The sequence below is a fragment of the Peromyscus maniculatus genome, chromosome 10, assembly GCF_049852395.1.
Source record: "Peromyscus maniculatus bairdii isolate BWxNUB_F1_BW_parent chromosome 10, HU_Pman_BW_mat_3.1, whole genome shotgun sequence".
Taxonomy (NCBI): Eukaryota; Metazoa; Chordata; class Mammalia; order Rodentia; family Cricetidae; genus Peromyscus; species Peromyscus maniculatus.
The window spans coordinates 82,144,431-82,172,342 of record NC_134861.1 but is presented as its reverse complement, the minus strand read 5'-3'; the positions used below and the strand labels follow the sequence as shown (position 1 = coordinate 82,172,342).

Below are 27,912 nucleotides of genomic sequence, written 5' to 3'. Positions count from 1 at the left end.
AGAAGGAACTTTGTTTTTAAATTATTCAACAACTCTTACTTTTCATTTATCACACAAACGCTAACCCTATGGTTCCATTCACAGGCCAAGATCTTCTTCTCCCTGACACATTTCCTCAAGATTTAAAATGAACCCCAAAGCCTCCTATTTGAACTTGGCTTCTTCTTGCACACTCTGTGATCCACACAATGAACTGAAAGCTTCCCACTCCAGTGATCATAATTATAACATCAAATGTCCTTAGCATGTGTTCCTCCCGGCACATAGCTTAGTAATCTTCATCTAGTTTCCTCCTGAAATCAGCTGATACGCTTCCTACCATTGCATCATTAATTTTAAAATGTTACACGCAGTCCCATTTTTTTTTTTAAATCTCAAAATAGAATTGTAAAACAACTGGATCTTGCTCTTCATAAGTATTTAAATGATTGTAATCTACAGAATAATGTTCCATGGGCACTGTATCTGACAGACATCTCTTGACCTGTGTGTTTTCGCAACTTTGGAAGTTAATATTTGATTTGTTTCATATCTAAACTGACGCTCAACTGAATAAACACTCTATCAGCAGAGCAGCTTGGAGAGGCACATCATGGCTTCTGAGAAGTGGGCTATGGCAGTTCTTCTGCTGCAGCTTTGCTGTACCAGTTGCGGCTTCTGTGGCAAGGTCCTTGTGTGGCCCTGTGATGTGAGTCACTGGCTGAACTTAAAGACTGTTCTTGAGGAGCTTGTCGAGAGAGGACATGAGGTGACAGTCCTGAAGCTTTCTGATAGCATCATGGATCAGGGTAAGGATTCTGCACTGGACTTTGAGAATATCCCTGTGTCATATGGGAATGAGACTGCTGAGAATTATCTAAATGATTTTTTAAACGTGGCTGTGAACGTCATTCCAAAATTACCACTTTGGCACGCAGCAAAAACATTGCGAGATTTCTTTATTCAATTGACTGCTAACTTTGAACATCTTTGTAGGAGTGTATTGTACAACCAGACATTCATGAACAAGCTCCGGGATGCAAAATACGATGTAATGGTTATAGACCCTGTCATTCCCTGTGGAGAGCTGGTGGCAGAGGTGCTTCAGGTCCCTTTTGTGAACACCTTGAGGTTCAGCATGGGCTACACCATAGAGAAATACTGTGGCCAGCTTCCAATTCCACTCTCCTATGTACCAGTTGTCATGAGTGAACTATCAGACAATATGACCTTCACAGAAAGGGTAAAGAATATGATGCTTTCACTGCTTTTTGAATTTGGACTTCAGCAATTCGACTTCGCATTCTGGGATCAGTTTTACAGTGAAGCACTAGGTAAGAGACTATATTTCATGCTAAGCTAGTTATTAGATAATATTTTACAGTTTGATAAATGTTTTAAAACAATGAAAATAATGCATTTTATAGACTGATTTTCATGTAAAACTCTAAAAGTTACAGCAATAAATTATTATCCTTTGTTTATAATTATTAAACTGTTTAATAGTATTTTGAAATTTAAGAGGTCATCATTAAATCTAAGAATAGTAATTCACAAATAATGTCAATAAAATAGAACATGATTTTATTTGTCAGATACAAGAAGACAATTAATTATAGCTCATTGTATCTTTTCAAGGAAGGTAGGTCTCTTAATGCTTATACATTGTTGCAAAAATAAATCTTCTTTTGTGCAATTAGTAGCATGATTATAAAATAATTTTAGGATGAGACTAAATCAGGTATGAAGCATTGCCCCTGAAATATATTCCACAAGTATTTGTAAGTGCAAATTATTGCTCTCAACTTTATACCATTCTTCTCTCAATGAGGGGTCTGATATGTCATGTGTCTTGCAATTGAAGGTGAATCATTGAAGATATGGTTAAAGCATCCCCGGCAATCCAGCACAATCAATAAATTAAATTAATTAATATTTTTCATAACTATTATGTCCTTCTACTTGGCATTTAATATTTTATTCCAATTCTCATTTTTAAAATATCCAACGAGGTGGAACCTGATAGACTCAGTCTCGGAGTGAACATCAGGTTGCAAGGCAAAATTGGTCATTCATTAGAAAATAAAAGAAATAAAAATCCTTGATGAAGTGAAAACTTTTACTGTGCTTTAAACTCTGAAGAAATAAAGTCTTTTAGATATTTTTCTAGGTTTCTGTATTCCATGATACAAAGCATAATCCACTGTAGAAAACTCTTCACCATGGCAATGTGTTGTGACTTGGTCACCAGTGACTACATCAAATTCTTTTTTTTTTTTTTTTTTTTTTTTTTTTTTTTTTTTTTTTGGTTTTTCGAGACAGGGTTTCTCTGTGTAGCTTTGTGCCTTTCCTGGAACTCACTTGGTAGCCCAGGCTGGCCTCAAACTCACAGAGATCCACCTGGCTCTGCCTCCCGAGTGCTGGGATTAAAGGTGTGCGCCACCGCCACCACCGCCCGGCTCAAATTCTTTTTTAAGGAGTTGATTTCTTCAAACTCTGTTTCTCAGAAGTTCCAGCATGTAGTGCTTCCAGGGCTGGTCCCCCTTTTTATTTCTTCAATTTTAGTTGTATTTATTATTTTGTCTTGTTTGTATGATGTGTGTGTTCCATCAGAGGACAACTTTGAGTCAGTTGAGTGGACAATGATGACAAAATAAAAATCTTTACCTTTTGTTCATCTTAACAGGTCCAGGCTGGTTTGTCTCAGACCAACTCCCAGGTCTTACAGACAGCTCCTCCTTTCCCTTAGATTACTTAACCACCTCTACAAATGTGTCCATAGTTCTCCTTGCGTAGAGATGGCAGCCGTGTTGGCTTACTACCCTAGCTTTCAATCCGTGTCTTAAGATAAATATGACCAGTGCCACGACCTCAGCTTTGACTTAGAGATAAGTTGAAGGCAGAGAACCAAGGATATATCACTGTGGACCTTGGCTGCACTAATTATGATTGAAGCCTAACCAACTTCTACTCAGCAGAGGGCACACTGAGAGAGGTATACCTTGGCTTCTGATTGCAAAGTTTGCCACTATTTTCCTTGAAAGTATACCATTGTGAATGGACCTTTATTTTCTTGTTAAAACATTCCCAGTGGTCAATCTTCTCATTTCCCTGCCCTGGTAGAGACCCCTCTTTATCCACGCTTTTGAATAGAATTCTTCTGATTTCTAAATACATGTCTTTTATCTCTTGATTAATTTGACAAGAGTATGCTAATGTGATTTTTTTTTCTATAAACAGGTTTGTTGCTAAGTAATCTGATATATTCAAGGGGATTTTTAGTTCACAATTAATGATGTTAAACTACACTAAAGCCTGAAGTCAATCATTTTAAAAAGCAAACTAGTAAACATTTCTGGCAGCTGTGGAGCCTGCAAGGGACCAAACTAGGTCCTCTGCATGTGGGCGACAGTTGTGTAGCTTGGTCTGCTTGAGGGCCCCCTAGCGGTGATATCAGGATCTATCCCTGATGCATGAGGTGGATTTTTGGAGCCCATTCCCTATCATGGGATGCCTTGCTGAGCTTTGATGCCTGGGTAGGGTGGGGAGGGTGGGGAGGAGCTTGGTCTTGCCTCAACTGAATGTACCAGGCTTTGTTGACTCTCCATGGGAGGCCTTACCTTTTGGAGGAGTGGATGGGTGGGGGTGCGGCAGGGGGTACAGGCGAGAAAGGGAGCAGGAGGAAGGATGGGCAGGGATCTGTGGTTGGTATGTAAAATGGAAAAAAATTAAGTAAATTAAAAAAAAATTTTAAAAGTATGTCTGGGCTATCAGATCAGAATTTGTAATGGAAACAAATCATTCACTGATTTGCCTTTTGTTGTGATTTTATTTCCATTGTACTAAGGTAGTTCTATCTTTATGGAGCTAAGTAGTGCTTGATTCTGCACATCTTAAGAATGTTAAGCTTGTTCATGAAATAGTCTTCCATAACAACACACATTTTAAAAGGGGAAATTTCAAGCTTTTTTTTTCTATTTTCACATTTATCATATATTTTTATTATTACATTTTTTGGGTACTTTGAAAATAGTCGAAGCTTTAAATATTTTAGACTTTGCCTCTTATTTTGATGCTGTAAACACCAATAACTATAAAATACACTCATTCAAAATCAGTCTAGTAACTAAATCATTATTTTTTTTTTAACGTCAGACTCAACATGTCCCTAAATCTAAGAGTGCTTTGCTCTTCCTATTCTGTTTCACAGATGACATAACCATGTAGTTCTGTATTCTTGACTTGGGTAATAGTAATTCTAAATAAGTTCTTTTCAAGATTTCACTAAAATATAAATGAGCTGATAAATAGAAACATGCCAAGTCCTTGGAAAAGCACTCAGAATAAATAGAATTGAAAAGAACTCAAATTCACAGTCCTCATGGCTCACTCAAAGAGAGGTACTGGGCCAGGGATTAGGATGTTATCAGAAGATTCATCATAAATATTTAATTTTAAAAGAGCCTTTTTGCTTCTCTGTGTTCCTGGATTTGAGCCTGAGTTGGTATTGTATTAGAAATGTTCTATAAAACTTTTCTGTTGTTGTTGATAATTTTTTTTATTTATTAAATATATTCTTTTCTCATAATATGTATCTTGATTACACTGGTCCTTTCCTTGACTCCTTCCAGATCCTTCCAACCTCCTCATCACTCTGGATCCACTGTTTTTCTGTGTCTCATTAGGAAAGGACAGGTTCATAGGAGATATCAACAAAAGAATACAAAATAAATGTAATAAGATAAAACAAAAACAAAACAAAAACCAATGTCACATTGAGGCTGGACAAGGAAACCCAACAGAGGAAAAGAGACCAAGAGCAGGCACAAGAATCAAAGACCCACTCTTTCACACACACAGGAGTCCCATAAAATTAATAAACTGAAATCTGTCATATATAAGCACAGAACCTGGTGCAGGCTCATGTAGGCTTTGTGAGTTCATGTGAGCCTTGCTCATTTGACTCAGAGGGTCTTTTTCTCTTGGTGTTTTCCATTTTATATGACTCTTATACTCTTACCATCTCCTTTTCTGTAAGTTTCCCTGAGCTCTGAAGTAGGGATGGAGACAGTACATTTAAAGCTGTGTGTCCCAAGATCTCTCTGTCTGTCTCTGTCTCTTTTTCTCTCTGTCTCTTTCTCTCTTGTCTCATTCTCTCTCTCTCTCTCTCTCTCTCTCTCTCTCTCTCTCTCTCTCTCTCTCGTGTGTGTGTGTGTGTGTGTGTGTGTGTGTGTGTGTGTGTGTGTGTTTGTGTAATGTCTGAATGGGCATCTCTTTACTTGTTTCCATCTGCTCTCGGGAAGCCTCTCTGGTGATAGCTGAATAAGGAACCAAACTATAAGTATAGCAGAATATCAATAGGAGTCATTTATTGTTATTTTTTAGACCAGTAGTATTTGGTTTACTCTGGGTCTATGGCCTACCTAGTGTGGTTCTTCATCACCCAAATCGTGTCAGGAATGGATTCTATCTGGTAGAATGGGTGTTAAATCAAGTGAGATATTGATTCTTTTCCATTATATTCATTACATATAACTCCATCCTATTATATTCTATTTTACCCTATCCTATACTACTCTATACTATTCAAAATAGGGTCAAGTCAAATAAGGATCAAACCAACATGAAAAGGAGAAAAATTGCAAATCAGAGCTGCTGTGGATATCGTTCTATATAAATAAAACACTGATGGCCAGTGACCAGGCAGGAAGTAGGTAGCTAGGCAGGAAGTGGGTGGGACAAGGAGAGAGGAGAATTCTGGGAAGCAGAAGGCTGAGGGGAGAGACACTGCAGCCACCGCCAGGAGAAGCAGCATGTAAAGACTCTGGTAAGCCACCAGCCACATGGCAAGGTGTAGATTTATAGAAATGGGTTAATTTAAGATAAAAGAACAGTTAGCAAGAAGCCTGCCACAGCCATACAGTTTATAAATAATATAAGTGTCTGAGTGATTATTTTATAAGTGGATTGTGGGACTGCGGGGCTTGGGGAACCTGGAGAGAAGCCCTCCAGCAACAAATGGCGCCCAACGGCTCGAGTTTCCACCTTAAACCTGAGAATATTGAATAACCAATTCTAAACAGAGCCAAAACCAGGTTCCTCCTTCTTGTCTCATACGGTCAGCTAGATGCCGCAAAATGCAGGTTTAAATACTGGCGGGTTCCTGGCGTGTGCGTTTGACCAGCAGTATGGCGGAAATGAGGCGTCTGCCAGCGACACATTACGCTGTGTGGTAGATTTAGTCTTTACTATTATTAAAAAAAAAAAAAAATTGAAAAAAAAAAAAAGGTTTCTGGGCTATACACTGCTTTGATAAAAGCTTAGACCCACTATTTCTGAGACTTGATGACTCCCAGAGCTGGTGGAAAACGTACCACTGCCATGTTGGGAAGCTAAAGTAGGTGGAGCCAGCAGCCACAGCGCCGTTTCAGTCTTAGAATGGTACAGTTTAAAGCAATAGGCTCAAGGTAATATAAAAAATAAGCCACGTAAAGATGGCTACCACACAGAGAATCTGGATTATGTTCTCTTTGATATTCGTAACTGAAGAAAAACATTTGATTACAAAAGCTGTTCAGTTATGCCAAAATGTATATTTTAAAGGTACCTTGACTTCAAAATTTGGATTTAAGGATATGTTGCTTTGGAAAAGAGGTTCTGCTTTTGTTTCCACAGAAAGCCAGAGGCTATGGCTTTGTTCCAGATTAAGATACATCAGGTTTCACCAGCCAAGACCCCCTGAAAGGTCTCCGATGACACCATGGCCCAGATGATCCAACATCCAGAGCAGTTTCAAGGCAACTGGTTCACACAATACAGCCTCACGGACTACCCCATAGGCCTAAAATTTTCTTTGCGTTCCCATAAAATACAGCACCCCCCTCCAGCAGGAAGTAGTAAGAGATGCTACACCCAAATTCCCAAATATACCAAGCTGGCTTTAGAGGTGGAATTGGCTCACTCCCCCTCTAAACCCAGACATATTGCTTTAAAAAAAATGGTTAAGAGATTCTTGTGTCCCAAATCAAAAGAGCCCTCTGGTGTGGGACAGAGAAAAACCAATATTTTTATTTAAAACAGGTTGATTATAAATGTGATCTCTTTCTAAAACAGAAAAGGGGATATGATATAGATATATAGGAGGATATAGAGATGATAAGATGAAAGGGTAGATTAATGAACCTACTTTTAAAGATCAACTTGTTTAAAATGTTTTACATTGGTATAGATTTTAGTTTATGTTTAAAATGTTTTACATTGATATAAATTTTAGTTTATTGATACAAACTTGAAGTTAATTTTGTTATACTGTATATATATATATTTCTATTCTTGTTTGAGGTATTATGTTTATGTAACTCATTTAAAATTGTAATGGATAATTAAAAAATAGATTAATAATTAGTCATCTATGATAATCATATTTGTAGCCATGTTAGTTAAGTCTTCTAGGTATACATAGATATATTTCAGATAGATAGGTAGTCTTCAAACACTTCATAGACCTAGAGAATATGGCATTTAAATAAATTAGAATTCTGTTGATGTGAGACACAATTGCTCCTGGCTGCACCAATTTGATCCCGAGAGAATGTTGGGCTTCTTAGACATTTCCATTTGGAAGTTTGTCTTTTTGGCACAAAATGGCCTACTGGGCAAAGAACTGCCCTTGCCTCAATTGCTGACAGTACGAATGCAATGCTGTCCTTTCTGGACAAGCGGGACACAAGGAAAGCGACCACTGTACTCTGCCAAGACAGGGTAGAATGGTCTTTCAGAATTCCTGCTTCTAAAAATGGTCTGTCAGATACTCTAGGCCTGTAGCCAATTTAAATGCACCAACAATGCTGAGAAACATTAGGTGACTGTCCAGGCTGCCAGCTGTCTTGGTCTACTCTTGCAAGATTCCCAAAAGTTGCTTGCATCCATCTACCAATTCTCAGGTACCATTATGTTCCTTCTCAGGTCTTTGATGTGGTTGAAAACTAGATAGTTGTAATTTCCTCAGTTATGATAAAAGATAAGTTAGATATAAAACCTTAAACTCACAAATATAAGATAGATAGGACATCTTCTTTAATATTGTAACTGTAATTCTTGCTCGATAATTGTTTTGTTATATGTAATTTTACCATGTTAAAGTTAAAACCTTACTTTTAAAAAAAGAAGAAAAGGGGAAATGCTGTGGATATCGTTCTATATAAATAAAACACTGATGGCCAGTGACCAGGCAGGAAGTAGGTGGCCAGGCAGGAAGTGGGTGGGACAAGGAGAGAGGAGAATTCTGGGAAGCAGAAGGCTGAAGGGAGAGACACTGCAGCCACCGCCAGGAGAAGCAGCATGTAAAGACTCTGGTAAGCCACCAGCCACATGGCAAGGTGTAGATTTATAGAAATGGGTTAATTTAAGATAAAAGAACAGTTAACAAGAAGCCTGCCATGGCCATACAGTTTATAAATAATATAAGTGTCTGAGTGATTATTTTATAAGTGGATTGTGGGACTACGGGGCTTGGGGAACCTGGAGAGAAGCCCTCCAGTAACATGAGCAAAAAATGACAATAATTGAATGGAATGTATACAATGAGGTAGATTTGTTACTCCTTATTGTATCAATAAATACTAAGTAAAAAGTATGTAAAACAACTGGATCCTGCTCTTAATAAGTACTTAAATGATTGTGATCTCCAGAAAAATGTTCCATGGGCACTGTATCAGACAGAAAATTCTTGACCTGTGTGTTTTCATAACTTTGGAAGTTAATATTTGATTTGTTTCATATCTAAACTGACGCTCAACTGAATAAACACTATATCAGCAGAGCAGTTTGGAGAGGCACATCATGGCTTCTGAGAAGTGGGCTATGGCAGTTCTTCTGCTGCAGCTTTGCTGTACCAGTTGTGGCTTCTGTGGCAAGGTCCTTGTGTGGCCCTGTGGTATGAGTCACTGGCTGAACTTAAAGACTATTCTTGAGGAGCTTGTCGAGAGAAGACATGAGGTGACAGTCCTGAAGTTTCTCAGTATCATCGTGGATCAGAGTAAAGATTCTGCACTGAACTTTGAGAATATCCCTGTGTCATATGGGAATGAGACTGCTGAGAATTATCTAAATGATTTTTTAAACGTGGCTGTGAACGTCATTCCAAAATTGCCACTTTGGCAAGCAGCAAAAACATTGCGAGATTCCTTTATTCAAATGACTGGAGTTTTTGAAGATGTCTGTAGGAGTGCATTGTACAACCAGACATTCATGAACAAGCTCCGGGATGCAAAATACGACGTCATGGTTATAGACCCTGTCATTCCCTGTGGAGAGCTGGTGGCAGAGGTGCTTCAGGTCCCTTTTGTGAACACCTTGAGGTTCAGCATGGGCTACACCATAGAGAAATACTGTGGCCAGCTTCCAATTCCACTCTCCTATGCACCAGTTGTCATGAGTGAACTATCAGACAATATGACCTTCACTGAAAGGGTAAAAAATATGATGCTGTTACTGTTTTTTGAATTTGGGATCCAGCAATATGACTTTGCATTCTGGGATCAGTTTTACAGTGAAACACTAGGTAAGAGACTACATTTTATGCTAAGTTGGTTGTTAGATAGTATTTTAAAGTTTAATAAATGTTTCAAAACAATGAAAGGAATGCATTTATTAAACTTTCGTTTTCATGTAAAACTCTACAAGTTAAAGTAATAAATTGGTTATTGATAACTAAACAGGGAAGTATGATGAAGTCATTATGATATTATTACCCTTTGTTTATAATTGTTAAATGGTTTAGTAGTACTTTGAAATTTAATAGGTCATCATCAAATCTAAGAAAAGGGATTCAAAGATCATGTTAATAGAATAGAACATGATTTTATTTGTCAGATACAAGAAGACAATTAATTATAACTCATTATCTTTCAAGGAAGATCTCTTATTGGTAATACATTGTTCCAAAAAGAAGAAATCTTTGTGGCAGTAATAAGATGAAATATAAACTAATTTTAAGATGAGAATAATTCAGTATGTATTCATTACCTTTGAATTTCACTCCAAAAATATTTGCAACTGCAAATTATTGCTCTCAAATATATTCCATTCTCCTGTCAATTGAGGTGCCTGATATTTTGATACATGCTGCCATTAAAGGATTACTCATGGAAAACTGTGATTAGAGCAGCCCTGGCAATCTAGCACAATCAAAAATTAAACTATCACATATTTTTATACCTCCATGTGTTCCTGTTTCATAGTTATTAAAACCATTCAGATTCTCCTTAAGAAAGAAAACTGAATGGAAACTGATAATCTCAGTCTCAGAATGAACATCATGTTGTAAGACAAAAATCAGTCATTAGAAAAGAGAATGACAAGGCCAGCCTGTGCTACAGAGAAAGAAAGAGAAGAAAAGACAATGACATTAAAAATACAGTATAAGCCCTTTTCGAGGAGGTGAAAACTTTTACTTTGCTTTAACCTCTGGAGAAATCAAGTCTTTAAGAGTTTGATATTGTTTCCTGGTTTCTGTGTTGCACTGCCTGAAGTATAGACCGTTCGAGCAATTTTGTTACCCTGACAATATATTATGAAGCAGTCTCCAGTGACTATGCAAAAGCCTCAGCCTGTTTGAACGGGTTACATTTCTCAAAACTCTGCATAATCAAAGTTCCATATCAGTCACTGCCTGGCCTGGTGCCTACTGTCACATTTTAATTTCATATATTATTTTTGTGTGTTTGTGTCATGTCCATGCCCCAGGCTGCCCATGTAGGGGTCAGAGGACAATTTTGAGTCTGTTGAGTGGACAATGATGACAAAGCAGAAACTTTTACCTTTGGTCCATCTCAACAGGTCCAGGCTGGTTTGTCACAGACCTATTCCCTGCTCTTGCAGACAGCTTCTTTCCCTTGTATTACTTAACCTCTCTGCAAATGTGTTCCTAGTTCTTTTTTTTTTTTAGAGATATGGAAGCCATATTGAATTACTGATCCAGCTTTCAATCCGTGTCTTAAGTTAAATATGACCAGTATCATGAACTCAGCTTTGGCTCAGAGATAATTGGAATACAGAGGAGCAAGATAAATTACTGTGCACATTGCTGTAGGAATTATGAGTAAAGCCTAACCATCTTCTACTCAGCAGGGGGCAAATGGAGGGAGGCAGCCATCTTGGTGTACAACAGTAAAGTTTGCCACTATTTTCTCTGTAATTAAAAATTGTAAGTGGAATTTCTTTTTATTTAAGCTTTAAACTGGTAGGACAATTGATTGGTTTTCTCCTGTGGCAGCTTACATAGCACTTCAATACTGGGAGAGCTAGCCCTCAAGAGCGATGTGTCCAGCCATGTCAGTTTTTGCCTGGATTCCTCTACATTCTACTTCAGAACTGGATAGTCTCTTGATCAATAGGATCTTTCAGATTTTGTGAGTCACTAATAGCTAAAACTTATGTTGTGTTAGGTATCTCTTGGACTCCTCCAGACCAACAACAACTTGAAGGAGGTTTTTCCCATGCCTGGAATTGGGATTTTTGTTAGCTGGTCTATGATTCTTGTGGGACTTGGAGATATTATCACTTTGTGTGCTTTGTTGTGGGGACCTGCCCCACCAGGAACTTAGGTCACCTGTGACGAGGTGGCCTGGAACGGAGGAAATCCACCCCCCCCACCCCTCCGTTCCCCAGCTTCCCTCTTACCCGGAGACAATCAGAGACAGCAGGGAATCAAGTCAAGCAAGAACTCATTTATTGATAGGCAGTCAGCTTCTTTTATACCAGAAAACCTCAGAACTCTAGGAGAGGGTGAAGGAACCAACCAATCATTTTAAAGGTCATCCTATTTACAAGTTGTTTATGTCCTGACATCAAATCCTGTTTTTTAGTATCTTATCGTAGCATAAATAACTTGAGCTAACTTTCTTTCTCACTATTCATCTCTAATCTCCATACAAACAACCCAAGCTAACTTCTTCTTAGCCATCCTTTGTATCTATTCTCTGCACAAACAGCTTAAACTAACTTCCTCTGGTACCATTTGTATCCACTCTCTGTGTAAACAGCTTAAAGCTTAAGCTCTATTTGTCTAACTTTCTCTTGGCACCCTCTTTGCAGCCCATGTATGCCCCAAACTTTGTGGCATAATTATGTGTGTGTGTGTGTGTGTGTGTGTGTGTGTGTGTGTGTGTGTGTGTGTGTGCACAAACACATTTTTAAGTATTTTTAAGTAAGTTTATGAAATTATGTTTTTCTATTCCTACAGCCATTTGTTGTCAATTGTTCTCTGGGTAGCCATTGTAAGTGGAGTAGAATGAAATATCAGAATAGTTTTAATTTTCATTTATCTAATTGCTTAGGATACTAAGCACTTTTAGAGATTCCCCTTCCTCAGTTTTGTATTTCTCTTGAGAAGTCTCTTTCCAGATCCAGCACCCAGTTTTACCGCTCTTTTTTTTTTTTTTAAGATTTCTTTATTATGTATACAGTATTCTGCATGCATATATGCCTGCTTGCCAGAAGAGGACACCAGATCACATTATAAATGGTTGTGAGCCACCATGTGGCTGTTGGGAGTTGAACTCAGGACCTCTGAAAGAGCAGCCAGTGCTCTTAATCTCTGAACCATCTCTCCAGCCAGCACCAACTTTCAATTGCTTTGCTTTTTCCTTGATAGTTATATTTGAGTTCTTTGTATGTTCTAGTTATTAACACTGTATCTGATGCTTAACTGTAGAATATTGTGAATTAGGTGTGGACAGTTTTATCATAGTTGCTCATCATCATGAAAAAGTTTCCTAGAATCATCTACAATTCAGGGAGTATAATACAGAAACCTGGATATTTAAATCTGACTCAAAAATGTGTTTTAGAGAGGTTAAAAAAAATAAGTTTTTTTTCTTGCTCTTCACTCAAATTCTTTCTCTTCTCTTCAGTTTATGACATAGGTCCTATTTGTGGAACCACAGTGCTTAATTTTCTGCATTTATTTTTGTAGAATTTTTCTATTTTTTTTTTCAAACAGTTTCAGGTTTTCTAGTTTTCTCTCTTTGAAATCTTTGCTGCACTTGGAACTGCTCTTGTGCAAGTTGATAGACAGGTTAATTTCATTCTTCTCCGTGTATCACCTGGTTTTCCCACTGCCCTTTGTTGAAGATTCTGTGTCTTTTTGGCATCTTTGTCAAATAGGAATGGTGGTAGTTATGTGCACTCACGTTTGTGACTTCTACTCAGCCCCTTACTTTGAATTTTCCTTTGACTGACTGTAGAGGCCACAGTGGAGTACTGCTTAATGTCTTACTCCAATAGGTTGCTCAGCCCACTCCTTTATACCATCCAAAATTTCCTTTCCAGTAGTGACACTGCCTTCACAATGAGCTGGGCCCTCCCACACTAATTATCAATCGAGAATATGTACTAAAGTTTTCCTACAGGCCAATGTGATACAGGTAGTAGATCAACAGAGATTCTTGAAGTGCGATCCAAGTTATTCCTATTAAATAAAAACCCCCGAGTTAGATATCAAGGGTGAAAACTCAAAGATCAGAGAAGCAGAGCATTAAGCCACCAGAGACTTCTTACCTTTAGGAGTCCTAAGATTGAATGTGGGAGTGGGGGATCCTGTCTCTACAAATCTTCAGACTGAATGGGGGGAGATCCTGTCGCCACCCACCTTATATTCCTATCTCCACCTCCCTAGTGCTGGGATCAAAGGTGTGCACCATCACTGCCTGGCTCTGTTTTTCTTTTAGACTGGTTCAATCTTGTGTAGCCCAGGGTGGCCTAAACTCTTGATCTTCCTGCTTCTTCCTCCCAAGTGCTGGGATTAAAAGTGTATGCCACCACTGTCTGGGCTCTATGATTAACTAGTGGCTAGCTCTGCCCTCTGGTCTCCAGGCAAGCTTTATTTATCAGAATACAAACACAATATCACACAACAGATTCCCTCTTCCCAGCTATGGCTAGATGTGTGTCAAGTTGACAACAGCTAGCCATCACAATTGACCCCTTGTCAAGTTGATAGAAAAACATATCACTATTCATCTATAACCTTTTCTTTTGCAGTTGTCCCCAAGATGTTAACACGAATATCACTATATGAAACATAATATAACTTTAAAAGTTCCACAGTCGTTAAAAAAATCCTCAACACTTGCAAGTCTAAAGTCCTCTTTAAAATGTAATGTCTCTTTAAAAGTCCAACATCTCTTTCTATGGGATCCTGCAAAAACCAAAGATAAATTATATACTTTCTAACTCCAAGAAAAGAACAAAGACAAAGTCAAAATCAGATCAAAGCAGAATAAAATTCAACACTGAGAAAACTCAATATTTGACATTTCAGAACTACTCATGATCTCCTGGAAACCAAAGGGCCTGTGCAGCTCCACCTCTTCAAATCTGCCTCTGTAGTACGGGTAACTTATTGCATAGGCCCAGACCAGCTCCATTCCACAGCTGTAGCTGTCTTAAAGTACTTGTATCTCTATTATGCTACATTCTACTGCAACCAAGGCTATACCTTCACCAGTGGCCTCTTCTTGCCTCTCTTCAGGGATGTCAGTCCTGCCACACAGTGACAAGCCCCAGTTGTTCTCCATCTGAGAAGGCATCTTCCATGCCTTCAGTACTAGTGCCATCTGGATGATTCTTACCCATTAGTAAGTCCAGCTGTCAACATGACATGCATACTAGGTCACCTCTGGACCCTATATAGCTTCCTTATGCTGGCCCTGAAGAAATTTACATATCTCTATCAGGAAAAAGAAGAAAAATGATATGCAATCAAATTTTACTTTCATAATATGTCCCCCCCCTTTTTTTTTGCCAGGTATAGGAACTGTTTCCACTGCATTGAAGTTTTTTCTAGAATTAACCTGTCAGATGAGGGTACCTGCCATTATTATGTGTCTCCGAAATTAAGAATAAAGCTTAGATATATCAGGTGTGGACAGTTTTATCATAGTTGGTCATTATCATAAAAAGCTTTCCTAGTATGGTCTACAGTTCAGAGAGAGTAATACAGAAATCTGGATATTTAAATTAGACTCAAAATGTGTTTTTAAGAGGCTAAAAAATGTAAGGTTTATTTCCTCAATATTAGCTTTCATTCCGTTTTTTCATTGTTTGTCTTCTTGTCTACTGACCAGCCTGGACCAGCAGGTTACTCTTCATTGACAAGACCTTAAATGGGAAGTAGCTAGGAAGTGAAAAGATAAAGGAAAAGCTAGGAATGCTGGGGTTGGGTCTTGTATAAGCTGTCTTATTCGAAGCAAGCTTATTAAATAGTACAGCATCTTATACACTATTTACAGAGGAGAAATGAGATGAAACCAGTGGGAAACTAACCAAACAATGTTTCACAAGGGGAGTAAGGGATATATCAAGACCATCATAGATCAAGCACACGCACACATCAGACTAGATACTGCTAACTATAACCCCATCATAATGGCAAGTGTTTGTTTCTCTAAGTATAGAGCCACAGCTCCCCAAAAGCCCTAGCCCTAGCCCTAGGCCGTTACTGGTTCTGCCAAGCAAGCATTCCTGGATTTGAGAAGGAGCAGAGCTGTGTTCCTTCTCCTTAAATCAGGACTTCAGGGGAAGGCTTGGCTCACACAAGCCCTCAAAAATTCATGATTGCCTGGGTATTACAATTTTATATGTAGTTTTCATCTGAATCCACGTCCACTCTACATGATATAATGAGGAAATATGAACTGCTAATCAATGTCATGCTAGATTTTCTAACATTGCCTAATTCATCTCTTTGATTGTACTAGTTTGTTATGCTGCTTTGACTAGTTAACCAGATATCTTCTAAAAATAATGCTTCCTGCTCTGAAAGCTAGAAAGTCAATATCAAGTGCCAACAGGAGCTTATTTCTTGGTCTTGGCAAGTCATAAGCTCATTTCTTTACAATGAAACATTCCTGGTGTGCTGCCCTCTTTCAGAAGGATGGCAGCCATAGTGTAATGGTGTATTGACTTCCTTATTTTAACCTGATTCACCTTGAAAAGCCTTGTAGAAATACATTCAGGTTCAACATATAGGAACTGAAAGGAAACAGTTTATTCCATAACATACATTTCTAATAAGTCTCCCTTTTGTGATATTAAGTGAAATACATTTAAATACATAGTATAATATATGATTTTAAATTTGTGCTACACTCTTTTCATAGTATTTTAACACCCAGCAAATAATACCTTACAATGTACCAAGAAAGTGGTATGCTAGACAATTTGTATTTAAGATAAATAGAGTCTTGGTCTCAGTTCTACCTCAAAAAAAGAAAAAGAAAGAAATAGAAGTGTTAGAACTATGAATACACTACTTTGGACCTTGGGTACACTGGTTATAAGTAAAGCCCTGAGAGAATAAACAAGCAGAAAGCAAATAGAAACAAAAATGTTATCATAAGATTATAATGCAGAAAAACACCAGAGCATAAATAATGACAATATAGTAAAGATAATGATGGAGAATGGCAGATGTCTTGGTAGAGCTAGATCTTTCTATAGAAGCAACAATGTGGAGTTATTACTCCTGTGATGAACACACAGACGGTGCCTGAGTTTCAACTCCAAACATCCACAGTTGGCATGCTTGGCAGGCCATATGCTCGTTTCATATCTTTCTGCCACTCTCCCGTCTTCCAATCACCGACTCTAATGCTAAACTTGTGTATACAATTTGTTTGCTGGTAATGGTCCTATTCTCTTGGTTTCTAGTTATTTGTATTTTAACCAGATTAATCATACCTCCGAATCTTATTTTTTTCTCATCACACAAGCAATCCAAAAAGAATTCCTGTGGGTTTAACCTCAAAATACTTGTCAAATTTGGGTTACAAATTTACCTTGTCCACTGACATTACTCTGGTTTGAGTTACTGTAAATTCTCAATGTGAAACAACTGATTCTACAATATAAACTAAAGGAGGCAAAATTACAGTGCCATACAGTAAGCAAAGAGTTTATTTCTCTCTAATGGAAAGACCCACAGATACATTAAAAAAGCAAGCTGTGCTTCTTAGTTATCCAACTATCAAAGAACTGAATCTGTCATTGTTTGGCATCTTTCTCTTTGCCCTCATCCACAAAGTGGCACAAGATTACAGGTAAGTTAGGCTGAAGCAATTAAAAGATGAGCTGAGAACATAAGCATTACTTTCTGTACAAAATTGGTGAAGATTTGTATGCGTTTTCTCACTTACCATCAGACAGGACTTATTATCTGGATAGCTTAGAAAAGTTGTGTATGAATATCAACTTGGTAAATATCCTTTTCATCTGAAAGACCAGTGACTGACACCTACTAAGATGTCCACTTGTCTGTGTCAATCAGTCAGCCATCTAGCCATAAACACAAGTTACCTCTAAGGTGTCTTTGAATTAAAAGCCATCTCATTAAAAAGCCATGTCCTTTCAAATTCGTAGATACTATTGTTTCTTTTAAAAAAAAATCACTTAACAATAAGGTTAAATGTGTGATATTGTGGATACCTGCATCTGTATGTCTCATCCCAAAGTGAAAATTTTACTGTGTGTATTTATCAATCATTTCTTACTGGAAAAATATTGATGAATCAATTTAAGGGATGGGATTTGACTCAGGAAGAAAGTCTAGACTGAGTTTTGTGGGATCCTACAACATTATAGATAGAGCAGAGGACAGAAAGGGATAAAACAGGGATGCATTCTTGGGTGGAATCAGAAACCACTGAGAGGTGAGAGAAGGCTTAAAATGGAGGTAACCGATCTTCAGCCATGCAATTGTAGATAACAAATGATTGTGAAATTTATCAGTCATTGTAGCTGTATTTATATCATTATTGATTTATTGTTATGAAATTACAGTTACTACTCCCAGCTCCTCACTTCTTCTCTTCACACAGCCCTTCCTCTCTTCCTTTAAACATATAGTCATGATAAGCAAACTAGAGGATTAGAAGTTTTTTTCTTAATAATTTATGTGGAAATGGGAGACATTTGTATACTATATTCTTTCTGTGTATTAGTGTTTGACTGCATGCATGTCTGTGTGTCACATGTGTGTCTGATGCCTGTAGAAACCATAAGATGACATCAGATCATTTGCAACTAAAGATACAGATGCTTATGAGCTGCCATTTAGGTGCTGGGAACCTAACGCAGGCTCTCTGCAAAAGCAGCAAGAGCTGTTGACCTCTGCACCAACTCTTCTGCCTCCCTATGGTGCAGTTTTCTTTTGTTTTGGTTTTTTTTTTTCTCAGCAAACCTCACTGCTGAAGTCCACTCACTCAACTTTCTGTATGTTTTCAAGGAAGACCCATCACGTTCTGTGAGACCATTGGTAAAGCTGACATTTGGCTAATCCGGACATATTGGGATTTTGAATACCCTCGTCCATATTTACCAAATTTTGAGTTTGTGGGAGGGCTGCACTGTAAACCTGCCAAGCCATTACCTAAGGTAAGTCTGTGATGAGGTAATTTCCCCGTACCAGGGTAATTGACTTCCCTCACCACGGTTACTCTTTGAGGAAACTTGCTGGATCTTTCAAACTTTACTAAAGCATTTAGGATTAAGAATAAAATTTGAATGATGTATTAAAATTGTCTGTATGTCTGTATTGTGTATACTGCAGTGAGTAATGAAAAAATGAGCCCCAAAGATCATTAAGGAGACTTCCTATGGTCGTCTTCATGTGCCTGACAGAGCTGTGAACCAGATTTTTGCAAAACACCTTAATAGAGAAAGATGTCTTCATGAGAAATCTTGGCAAATATTTTAGGATTTAATGAGTCAGAGAAGGTATACATTAAAGGCCATCTCAGAACCAGGGCATCTCAGACCTGATTAATTAATTAATTAATCTTAGGCATTAATTGGTGTGCTGACATTTAGTTCTGTAGTAATCATTGGTAGAAAAATTAGCCAGAGTTGACAGTGATAGGTTTGCCTTTCAATTACTTATGGTAAAGAACCAAAGATTTATTAGTTCAACTGAAGAAAGCTTTTGAAAAGTCTAAAAAAATGGCCATTTTGTGTAAATTGAGAGTAATCAGCATCAAGTAAAAATAATAAAAAAGTTAGATTCAAGTGGTATGTAGAGCCTTTATGAATATGAAGTCAAGAGTTTTTGAAGTAAAAGGAAAATTACATATCACATCTTAAATCTTATAAATAAAAAGTGAATGTCAGAAATGTTGAAACAAAAATCACTGAGAAATAAAAGAAGATAATAGGTAAACACATTAGGAAAACTGTATCAGTAGAGAGGGGAAGACAAACAAGTAATTTGATTTGTAAGCCCTCAAGCACAGAATTTTCAGAAGACTGCAGATTAAATGGTGTTTCCTGAAGAGGTCTGTATTCCTGTTTAGGCTATATAGGGTGTATTTAAAGGTAAACTTTCATCTTCGTGTTCTGAATATGCTTTTCTTATGTTGTAGCTGTCAGCTTAACTGAATATTGCTGCATAAAATTCAATGAATCAATAGTTAAAAAATAAAAAAATTGCTTTCTAGGTAAACTCCATACCACACTGTTAGATTTAACTTCTTAGATTCCCTGCATATACAAAACTCCACAAAACTGCTTAGACATATTTCATAGGAATAAGGGGTTCCTTCATTCCAAGTTCAGGTTGTTTAACAAAATAGACTTTGACCAAGTAAATGTCAGTCATGGTTCTCATCTTTTTGGAAATACAGAATAAGAAGAAGATGAGGCTCACTCAAGTAGAAGTTTAATGACATTCAGGGCATGCACGCACGTGCGTTTGTGTGTGTGTGTGTGTGTGTGTATGTATGTGTGTGTGTGTGTGTGTGTGTGTGTGTGTGTGTGTGTATGTGTGTGTTTGTCTGTCGATGTGTGTTTCTATGTAAGTGCCTGTGTATGTGTATGTGTGTATGTCTGTTTGTCTGTCAATGGTGTATTTCTATGTGTGTGCTTGTGTAGCTGGAGAATTTCTCTCCGGGTCCCGCCAAACTCCAGCTGTCCAACAGCCCACTTATAAAATAAACACACAGACACTTATATTATTTAAACTGTTTAGCCTAATGGCTCAGGCTTCTAGCTATCTAGTTCTTACATCTTAAATTCATCCATTTCTATAAATCTATACCTTGCCACATGGCTCATGGCTTACAGCGTCTTCACATGCTGCTTGTCACGGCAGCGGCTGGCAGTGTCTCCCTCCGCCTTCCTGTTCTCTCAATTTTCTTCTCTGTTAGTCCCGCCTATACTTCCTGTCTGGCCAGTGGCCAATCAGTGTTTTATTTATTGACCAATCAGAGCAATTTGACATACAGACCATTCCACAGCATGCTTGTGTGTGTGTTGTAATATAAATATACATTTGGGAATAAGTTAAAACAATGAAATTAGTGTACCACTCAAGACCCACATTAATCTCATCACTTGAGAGTTGCAGGAAGGGGAATCTTGAGTTTTAGGCCAGGCTGTGATGCATAATAAGACTGTCTCTAAAACAAAACTACTTAACAAAAATATAGTGAAAATTCTTAAAAATCTTAATGTGAGCTGAAAATAGCAGTCTACTTCCATCCATTCATTATAAATTTTTTTTTTGGCCACAAAGAACACAGGATTTATGTCTATACAGTAGCATTTAATGTTATCCTGTGAAGAGCTCAGTTTCATTCTTTGCAGAGCAAATTTTTTAAAATGTGAACTTTTAGAGAAGCTTATTTGTAAAGTATCCTTTTACATTGACTGTAAGGCTCCAATTGGTATAATTATTGTCAGAATTAGGTGGGATATAATCCATCAGAGAGACAATAAGCATTGTCTACAAATGTCACTATGATTGTAGCAATAAATTACTCACTATGTTCTTCTTAAGGGTATAACTATAAAAATCCCACCAAAACGGATTTCTTCTTGGTTCTATGAAGTAGCGAAGACAATATATGAATAAAAGTAGCCTTGATTGTTTGTCTAACAATAAAGAAAGAAGGTGGATTAATCTAACAATATTTTTTTTATGTAACAGACATAATAATACTAAAATACTAGCTTTGCTTCCATGGTATAATGCCCCAGTTTTGCAAACAGCTCAATGGTTTTAGGAGTATTAAATTTTGAAAGCAACAATTCCACTTAATGGGAGATAAGCTGTCAGGAGCTGCTGTTCCCTTCTGTTTTGATTTAGGATCATGCTTTTACTGCATTTATTTTATGTATGTTTCAGAGGTGTTTCCTCTTTAAAAGACTACAAGTCTTACAAGTCATATGACAGAACTGGTCTAAGAATTTCTCTGACAGTTTTACTAATTTCTGTCCTTTTCCCCTTATAATACTGTCTGCTTTTGAGACAGGTTTTACTATGTAGTCCAGGGTGACCTGGAACTCACTATGTAAAGTGGGCTGTCCTTGAACTCACAGAGATCTGTCTTTCTCTACCTCTAGAGTACTGGGATGAAGTACTGTGGGGTGGGGGGGTGCGGGTGTTTTTAATGGAAAGAATGTTATACTTGCAGGAAATGGAAGAATTTGTCCAGAGCTCGGGGGAACATGGTGTTGTGGTGTTTTCTCTGGGTTCGATGGTCAAAAACCTGACAGAAGAAAAGGCCAATCTCATTGCCTCGGCGCTTGCCCAGATTCCTCAGAAGGTTGGTGCATGTACTTGATCTTGGGGAGCAGAGCAGCTCAGGACTGACTGGAGAGCACAGCTGGCAGGCTTCTTTGAAGATGGAAGCTCAGTCTTGTCACTCAAGGACCACAGCTGACACTAGCTTTCTGTAAATATTGATCGAACATATGAGTGGTATTTGTAGATATATTTAATCATTTGCCTACTGACTTAGCACGACTATGGGAAAACATGCTTTTGTAGTTTTTCACCTTCTTTTTTCCTTTTATTCCTCCCTCATACTTTACATTCCACTGCAATTTCCCTTCCCTCCAATGTTCCCACTCCCACTCCAAAACTCGGCTCTTCCCCAGATCTATTCCTCCTGCATTTCTCTTCAAAATAAGAGCAGGTCTCCCAGGGACAGCAAGTGAACACAGGATAGTAAGTTTCAATAAAATTAGGCACAAAACCTCAATGAGGAAGATCCAAGACCATTTGAAATCCCATGGCCTGCACTGGATGCGGGCAAAAACTCCAGTTCATGATTTAGCAAAGTGTCCCCCAAGATGGGAAAGGTTACACACAGAGCAGATGGAAACCAGGCATAAAAAAGACTATAGGTTTTATTAGGACTTTACCAAAGTGTACTTCATCTACAAGTAGACGCCTTAAGTTACTAATTCTTCTTAAATCAAAGAGTCTGTACTTTCAAAGTACAGTCAAAGAATTTTAATTTCTAATTTGTAATAGAAAAGAGTATTAATCTTTCAATTTGTACTTAATAAATTTATACACATAATAGATAGAATCCTACATTTGCATTCTCTATATAGCTTTATATTTATATGCTAGACAAAGTATATAAAATTGTATGAAGCATGCTAACTACGCTTCTAAAAGCTTGTGTTTATGTCTACAGTCTACCTTTTAGTTACATGAAATTTTCTCATTCTCTCTGCAGGAAGTACTATGTAATAAAATGTTAAATTTTTAGCCAAACAACTCAATCTAGTCTAGGAACAGAGAAAGTGACAGAGAGAGAGAGAGAGAGAGAGAGAGAGAGAGAGAGAGAGAGAGAGAGAGAGAGAGAGAGAGAGAGAAGAGAGAAACGAAGAGGAAAGGACAGAAGGAGAAACAAAAAGAGAAGCTGAGAGGCAGAGTCAAGTAAGGAAGGGGATGAGAAGAGGGAAAAAAAGTCATCAAATATTTATAGTAGAGAAATTTACCACAAACACTAAACCTAGTTATATTTTTGGAAAAAGCAAACATCACATTTTGAACATGAAGATTAGGATCAATAGATCATGTGAAATAAATGTGTGTGGCATTCACATTCATAGTAGTGTTGAACCCAATATTCTGATTTAGTAAAGTAGTTCTTCATTTAAATTCTTGTTCCATTATAGACTATTCATAGAAGCTGTTATGAACAGGTCTACTCCATGTCTTAATTTTTACAAGCTGCCAGAAATATACTCCCTTCTCAAGGATTACCTAATAAATAGGCTACCTTTGTCCTAAATAACACTGTGGCCATACCATATCCTCATTGTGTGTTTTCAGCCTGCAAAGTCACAGCATTGTCTTTAACAGGTTTTGTGGAGATACTCAGGCAAGAAACCAGCCACATTAGGATCCAATACACGGCTTTTTAGTTGGATTCCCCAGAATGATCTACTTGGTAAGACCTTGGGGTGATAAGCTATGCAGTCAGAAAACCATCAAATCAGTTGATAACATTGAATAATTTAAATTTTCACATCATACTTCCACTTTAGAGACAAGCACAATTAAATAATTAGCATGAAGTTAGGGGATGTTTTTGTTTTTGTTCTGCCTTGGGTTACAAAAGAGTATCCTCAGATAAGATTCTCATTAGTCTTCAGGACTCCACATCAGATCTCATGACTCCAGTGATACCTTCTCAGTCATCAAAGAAGGGGTTAATTCTAGGGAAGAAAGGTCTCATGTCCCCAGTCTTTGTAGGTTGTGTTTCCTTCTTCAGTGACTCACACTATGCTCTTTTGTGCCAATATAATGGTTTGAAATCCATACCAACCTGTCACTTTGTCCCTCAAACAGGACATCCTAAAACCAGAGCTTTCATCACGCACGGTGGAACAAATGGGCTCTATGAAGCCATTTACCATGGCATCCCTATGGTGGGAGTCCCCATATTCGCTGATCAGCCGGACAACATCGCTCACATGCAGGCCAAAGGAGCAGCCCTGAAAGTAAATTTCAACACCCTGACAAGTGCAGATTTACTCAAGGCCTTGAGAGCCGTCATTAATGAGCCTTCGTAAGTATGACAGTTTGTTGAGGCCTGCCAGCCACTGGTGAGCCCTGCCATCATTCTGTAAAATTTCCTATGTTTCATATCGTATTATTGTCTTATTTTCCAACAGGATAACATAAAACAGATTTAAAAAAAATGCTTTTCTCATTTCTTATCTACTAAAGTTAGCTCCTGAGACTGGGGAAATTATTTGCTTTGAAGATTGTACCAGTCAATACATTTGCAAAATATATTATGAATATACAAATTCACTTGTAGTTTTCATTTAAGAAATAAATATAAAAGCACTTAGACACAATTATTAAATATAAGATAGAACTAATAATATTCTCAATATTATGTTTTTCAAAAATAAAAATATATAGTGTTACTGAACCTTATAATTATGTAATAATTATTTCTGAGTAAGTATGTCATAATATTTAGGCAATTCATGAAATATATTTCAGGATATAACCTTAGGGTTAAGAAGGGCAGTGTGATCAAGATCTATCCCTGGTACATGAGCTGGCGTTTTGGATCCCATTACCTATGGTTGGACACCTTGCTCACCCCTGATAAAGCAGGGAGGGGCTTGGTCCTGCCTCAACTGAATGTACCAGGCTTAGTTGTCCCTCCATGGGAGAACTTAACCTGTTGGATAAGGGGATGAGGGGTGAGAGGAGAGGTGGAGGGTGGGAGGCAGGATGAGAGGGGAATCTGTGGTTGGTATATAAAATGAATTTAAAAAACTTTAAAAAAAGAATGTCAATATTTCTTAGGACAAGCTACTAATTTGTGTAAATGTTAACATAGATGTGTGATACATTAGACTCTTAGTTTTTAGTTGGTGATAATTTGATTCATTTTTATTAACTACCAGAGTGGGTACATTTTATAATTCTTTTAAACACTAATACACAGAATATTTATTACATTTTAGTATTAATTTTAAAACTAGTGATGCAAAAAAGAATCATAAATACTCCCAGAAAGTTCATATATATGTATATATTTAGAAAGCTCACATATATACATATATGTATATTAATATGTACCTTTAGAAAAATCATATATATATAGTATATACATATATATTAAAATAGTATTTAACTTAAAATAATTATAAATTCTTTTAGAAATCTTATATATACATATATATGTATATATGTGTGTGTATTTATGTGTGTATATATATATATATATATATATATATATATATATGCTAAAATGATATTTAACTTAAAATAACTTCATATTAACACTAAGCCAAATAGTATTTCTAAGATTGCCTGGGAACACAAGCAAGCGTGTTTTTATTCCATTATCTGATTCTATAAAACAACTAAGAATTTCGACAGGAAGCGGGCCAGGGAGCTCTGTCTGTGTGAGCTCTTGCTGTGAAGTGGGAGGACTGAGTTCAGATCCCCAGTGTTCTAGCTTTTGTCTGTAATCCCTGGGCTTCTAGAGCCAAATGAGAAGTAGAGGCAGGAGAATCCCCCACAGCAGACTAGCTGGGCTGGTGTGCACAGTAGTGCACCACAGACCCTATCTTAGACAAGGTAGAATTTGAAGACTGACACCTAGAGATTGTCCTCTGAACTCTACGTGTGCAGGTGCCACCCACTCGTGTTCACTTCCCCACACAAAAATTTAAAAAAGAGAAAAAGAGAAGAGAGTACACTCTACTTTACATATAAATGGTAGTTATATGTTAATTATTCAGGATATTTTAACAGTTTTGCGCCTAAACAATTAGGTACTAAAACGTGAATTAAATTAGTGAACGAGGTCCTTTATTTTCCTGCCCTGCTTATAAAAATGGGATTTAAAAAAAAAAATTTAGTCACAATATTTTCTACCAAACATATGTAAATTTGAAATTTAACCTCTAAGCAGAAAATCTTGTTGGAAAAAATGAATTTGCAAATATTAGTATTGTATCACCAATCTAGTTAGCCTAAAATTCAGCTGCATGACCCTGTTTTGACTTTATTTGTGGTTTGGTGAAATAAAAAACACAAGGCTTTTTTTGTTTTGTTTGTTCTCTTTTCTTTTTCACAATGAACAAAGAAGAAGACATACAAGTAGTCCCCTGCTGTGGCTAGTGCACCCACTGCATTCCATGAGCCTGGTGATCACATGACCTCTTCCCCAACTCTAGTGAAGTCCAGCAGCCCTGAAGCAACTATTCGCAAACCACATTGCCACCAATGAAATGAAACCAAATAGAACCAACATGAGACAGAATAATTCTGACTCAGTATTGGGAAACCTTTTAAATATAGATCCCTGCAATGGGTTGTTTCAGAAATGATTAAAACTAAACTCTTAAATATTTTTGTGCCAAATAGACTTAGATATATGATTTTAGGAAGCTATTTTTGTTTCCTACACAACATCCAAGTCCTTGTACTTGTATATGTCATTCTTAAATGACAGTGGTTTTTGTATCCAGTCACACATTGCTGAGAGAGAGACATTGTCTTTTGGATCAGAGGTATGTAAATGTGCATGAGGGAACGAAAGATCTCAGAATTCTAAAATTATTGTTTGCCTGTTCCCTGTATCTATAACATGAACAACCTAGATTCTATTGGCCACACATACATGTGGATGCCCCCTATCTTTATCTGGAAATAGTCTTAGACACTAAAGTTCCTATGACATTACAATTCTTTCAGAAAGATAAGACTAAAGATTTAATACTGGATCCTACACTTTTTCTATGTCTATATCTGACCACATCTTCTTAAGAACAGATTGCTTACACAACTTTTTCTTTAAACTTCTGACAACCTCTGAAATCAATGAAGTTCAAGAAAGTATTAAGCATTTCCTCAGCTTACATATGACTGACGACTTACATAATGTATAGGATGTTTCATTAGCAATCAATAAAACAGTTTGTGTGTGTTTAACTTTTAGTTATAAAGAAAATGCCATGAGGCTATCAAGAATTCACCATGAACAGCCCGTGAAGCCCCTAGACCGAGCCGTCTTCTGGATTGAGTTTGTCATGCGCCACAAAGGAGCCAAGCACCTTCGTGTGGCAGCGCATGACCTCAGCTGGTTCCAGTACCACTCGCTGGATGTGATTGGGTTCCTGCTGGTCTGTGTTGCAACTCTGGCATTTATCATCACTAAATGTTGCTTGTTTACTTGTCGAAAACTTTGTATGTCAGAAAAGAAGAAAAGAGGGAACAGGAAAAAAAGGAACTAGGTCTTTCTAGGTTTGAGGATGTTCTGAGTAACAGTTGTATTAGTTGTAGCCACAAGGAACATGCATTCATCTTCTTTTATACTATTTTCTAATATCCTGTTCTTCTATTTCTGATGAAACATCATGATAAATGTTTAGGTTTATTGCATCTGTTCACCCTCTTCTGTTATTATCTTGTAGGCAGTCTTATCATCTGCTTACTGTCCTCAGATATGGAAACTGTTAATTCCAAACATGTTCTTTAGCTATGAAGTGATGACTAGCAGTATGTAATGGATGTATGTAAGGATCAATGTCACAAGCCTATCATATTATTTAAGAATGACCACAGGAATTTAGTGTGTTATGAGAAGATACTTTTCTAATAAAAAATGAACTTTTCTATTTCTTCAGTGTTGCAGTTTGAGCATGAATTTTTTTTATGTTTTTTTGAAAATCTATTTTTTTATTTAAAAGAATTTTTCATGCAACATATTTTGATTACGTTTTCCCTTTCTCAATTCCTCCCAGATCCTCAAAATCTCATACCTCAACCAAATTCATTTTTTTCTCTCTCAAAAATAAAAAAAGGAAAAAGAACAAAAATTAAAATAAAGATATGAATGAAAGAAGAAAGGAAGAAGGAAAGAAAGAAAATCAATGAAGCAAAATTCAAAAAGCACATGAAAAACTAAAACAAAATGTGGACGCTTCTATTGGCCGACTACTCCTGTGTACGGGGCCTGACCTGTAGTGTAGTTGATATACCCAGTGAAACGGTTGAAGGACTTACTTTTCCTCTACCAGCAGATATCAATCACAATAGCTTCTTGGGTAGGGGTGGGATTGTTTCCATTTCCACTTAGTTCTTGGAATTTCTTTGGTCTG

General features: G+C 37.3%; 1 protein-coding gene across 6 annotated transcripts; it reads left to right on the top strand.

Moving 5' to 3' along the window:
- The first annotated feature begins 549 nt into the window (after positions 1–549).
- On the top strand, positions 550–27,437 carry LOC102917156 (UDP-glucuronosyltransferase 2A3). Of its 6 annotated transcripts, XM_076546552.1 has the most exons (9): positions 551–874; positions 3,609–3,624; positions 5,885–5,896; positions 9,134–9,541; positions 18,266–18,414; positions 21,450–21,581; positions 23,138–23,225; positions 23,627–23,846; positions 26,751–27,429. In XM_076546552.1, the coding sequence occupies exons 1-9, from the start codon at positions 593–595 to the stop codon at positions 27,043–27,045; spliced, it is 1,602 nt and encodes a 533-aa protein (XP_076402667.1). In that variant the 5' UTR covers positions 551–592; the 3' UTR covers positions 27,046–27,429. The 6 variants fall into 6 exon arrangements, with proteins under 6 accessions (XP_006983855.1, XP_076402667.1, XP_076402666.1 ...); XM_076546548.1 differs by lacking the exons at positions 551–874; positions 3,609–3,624; positions 5,885–5,896 and adding an exon at positions 8,227–8,333 and having other exon boundaries at positions 8,797–9,541; positions 26,751–27,437; XM_076546549.1 differs by lacking the exons at positions 551–874; positions 3,609–3,624; positions 5,885–5,896 and adding an exon at positions 8,263–8,333 and having other exon boundaries at positions 8,800–9,541; positions 26,751–27,437.
- Positions 27,438–27,912: the final 475 nt, after the last annotated feature.

What these genes read in the sequence shown, in the direction of transcription:
- LOC102917156 (XM_006983793.4), top strand. Translation starts at nt 593, where the DNA reads ATGGCTTCTGAGAAGTGGGCTATGGCAGTTCTTCTGCTGCAGCTTTGC. An exon ending in GTTTTACAGTGAAGCACTAG is followed by an intron (nt 1,314 to 18,265) that starts GTAAGAGACTAT and finishes TATGTTTTCAAG; the next exon opens with GAAGACCCATCACGTTCTGT. An exon ending in CTGCCAAGCCATTACCTAAG is followed by an intron (nt 18,415 to 21,449) that starts GTAAGTCTGTGA and finishes TTATACTTGCAG; the next exon opens with GAAATGGAAGAATTTGTCCA.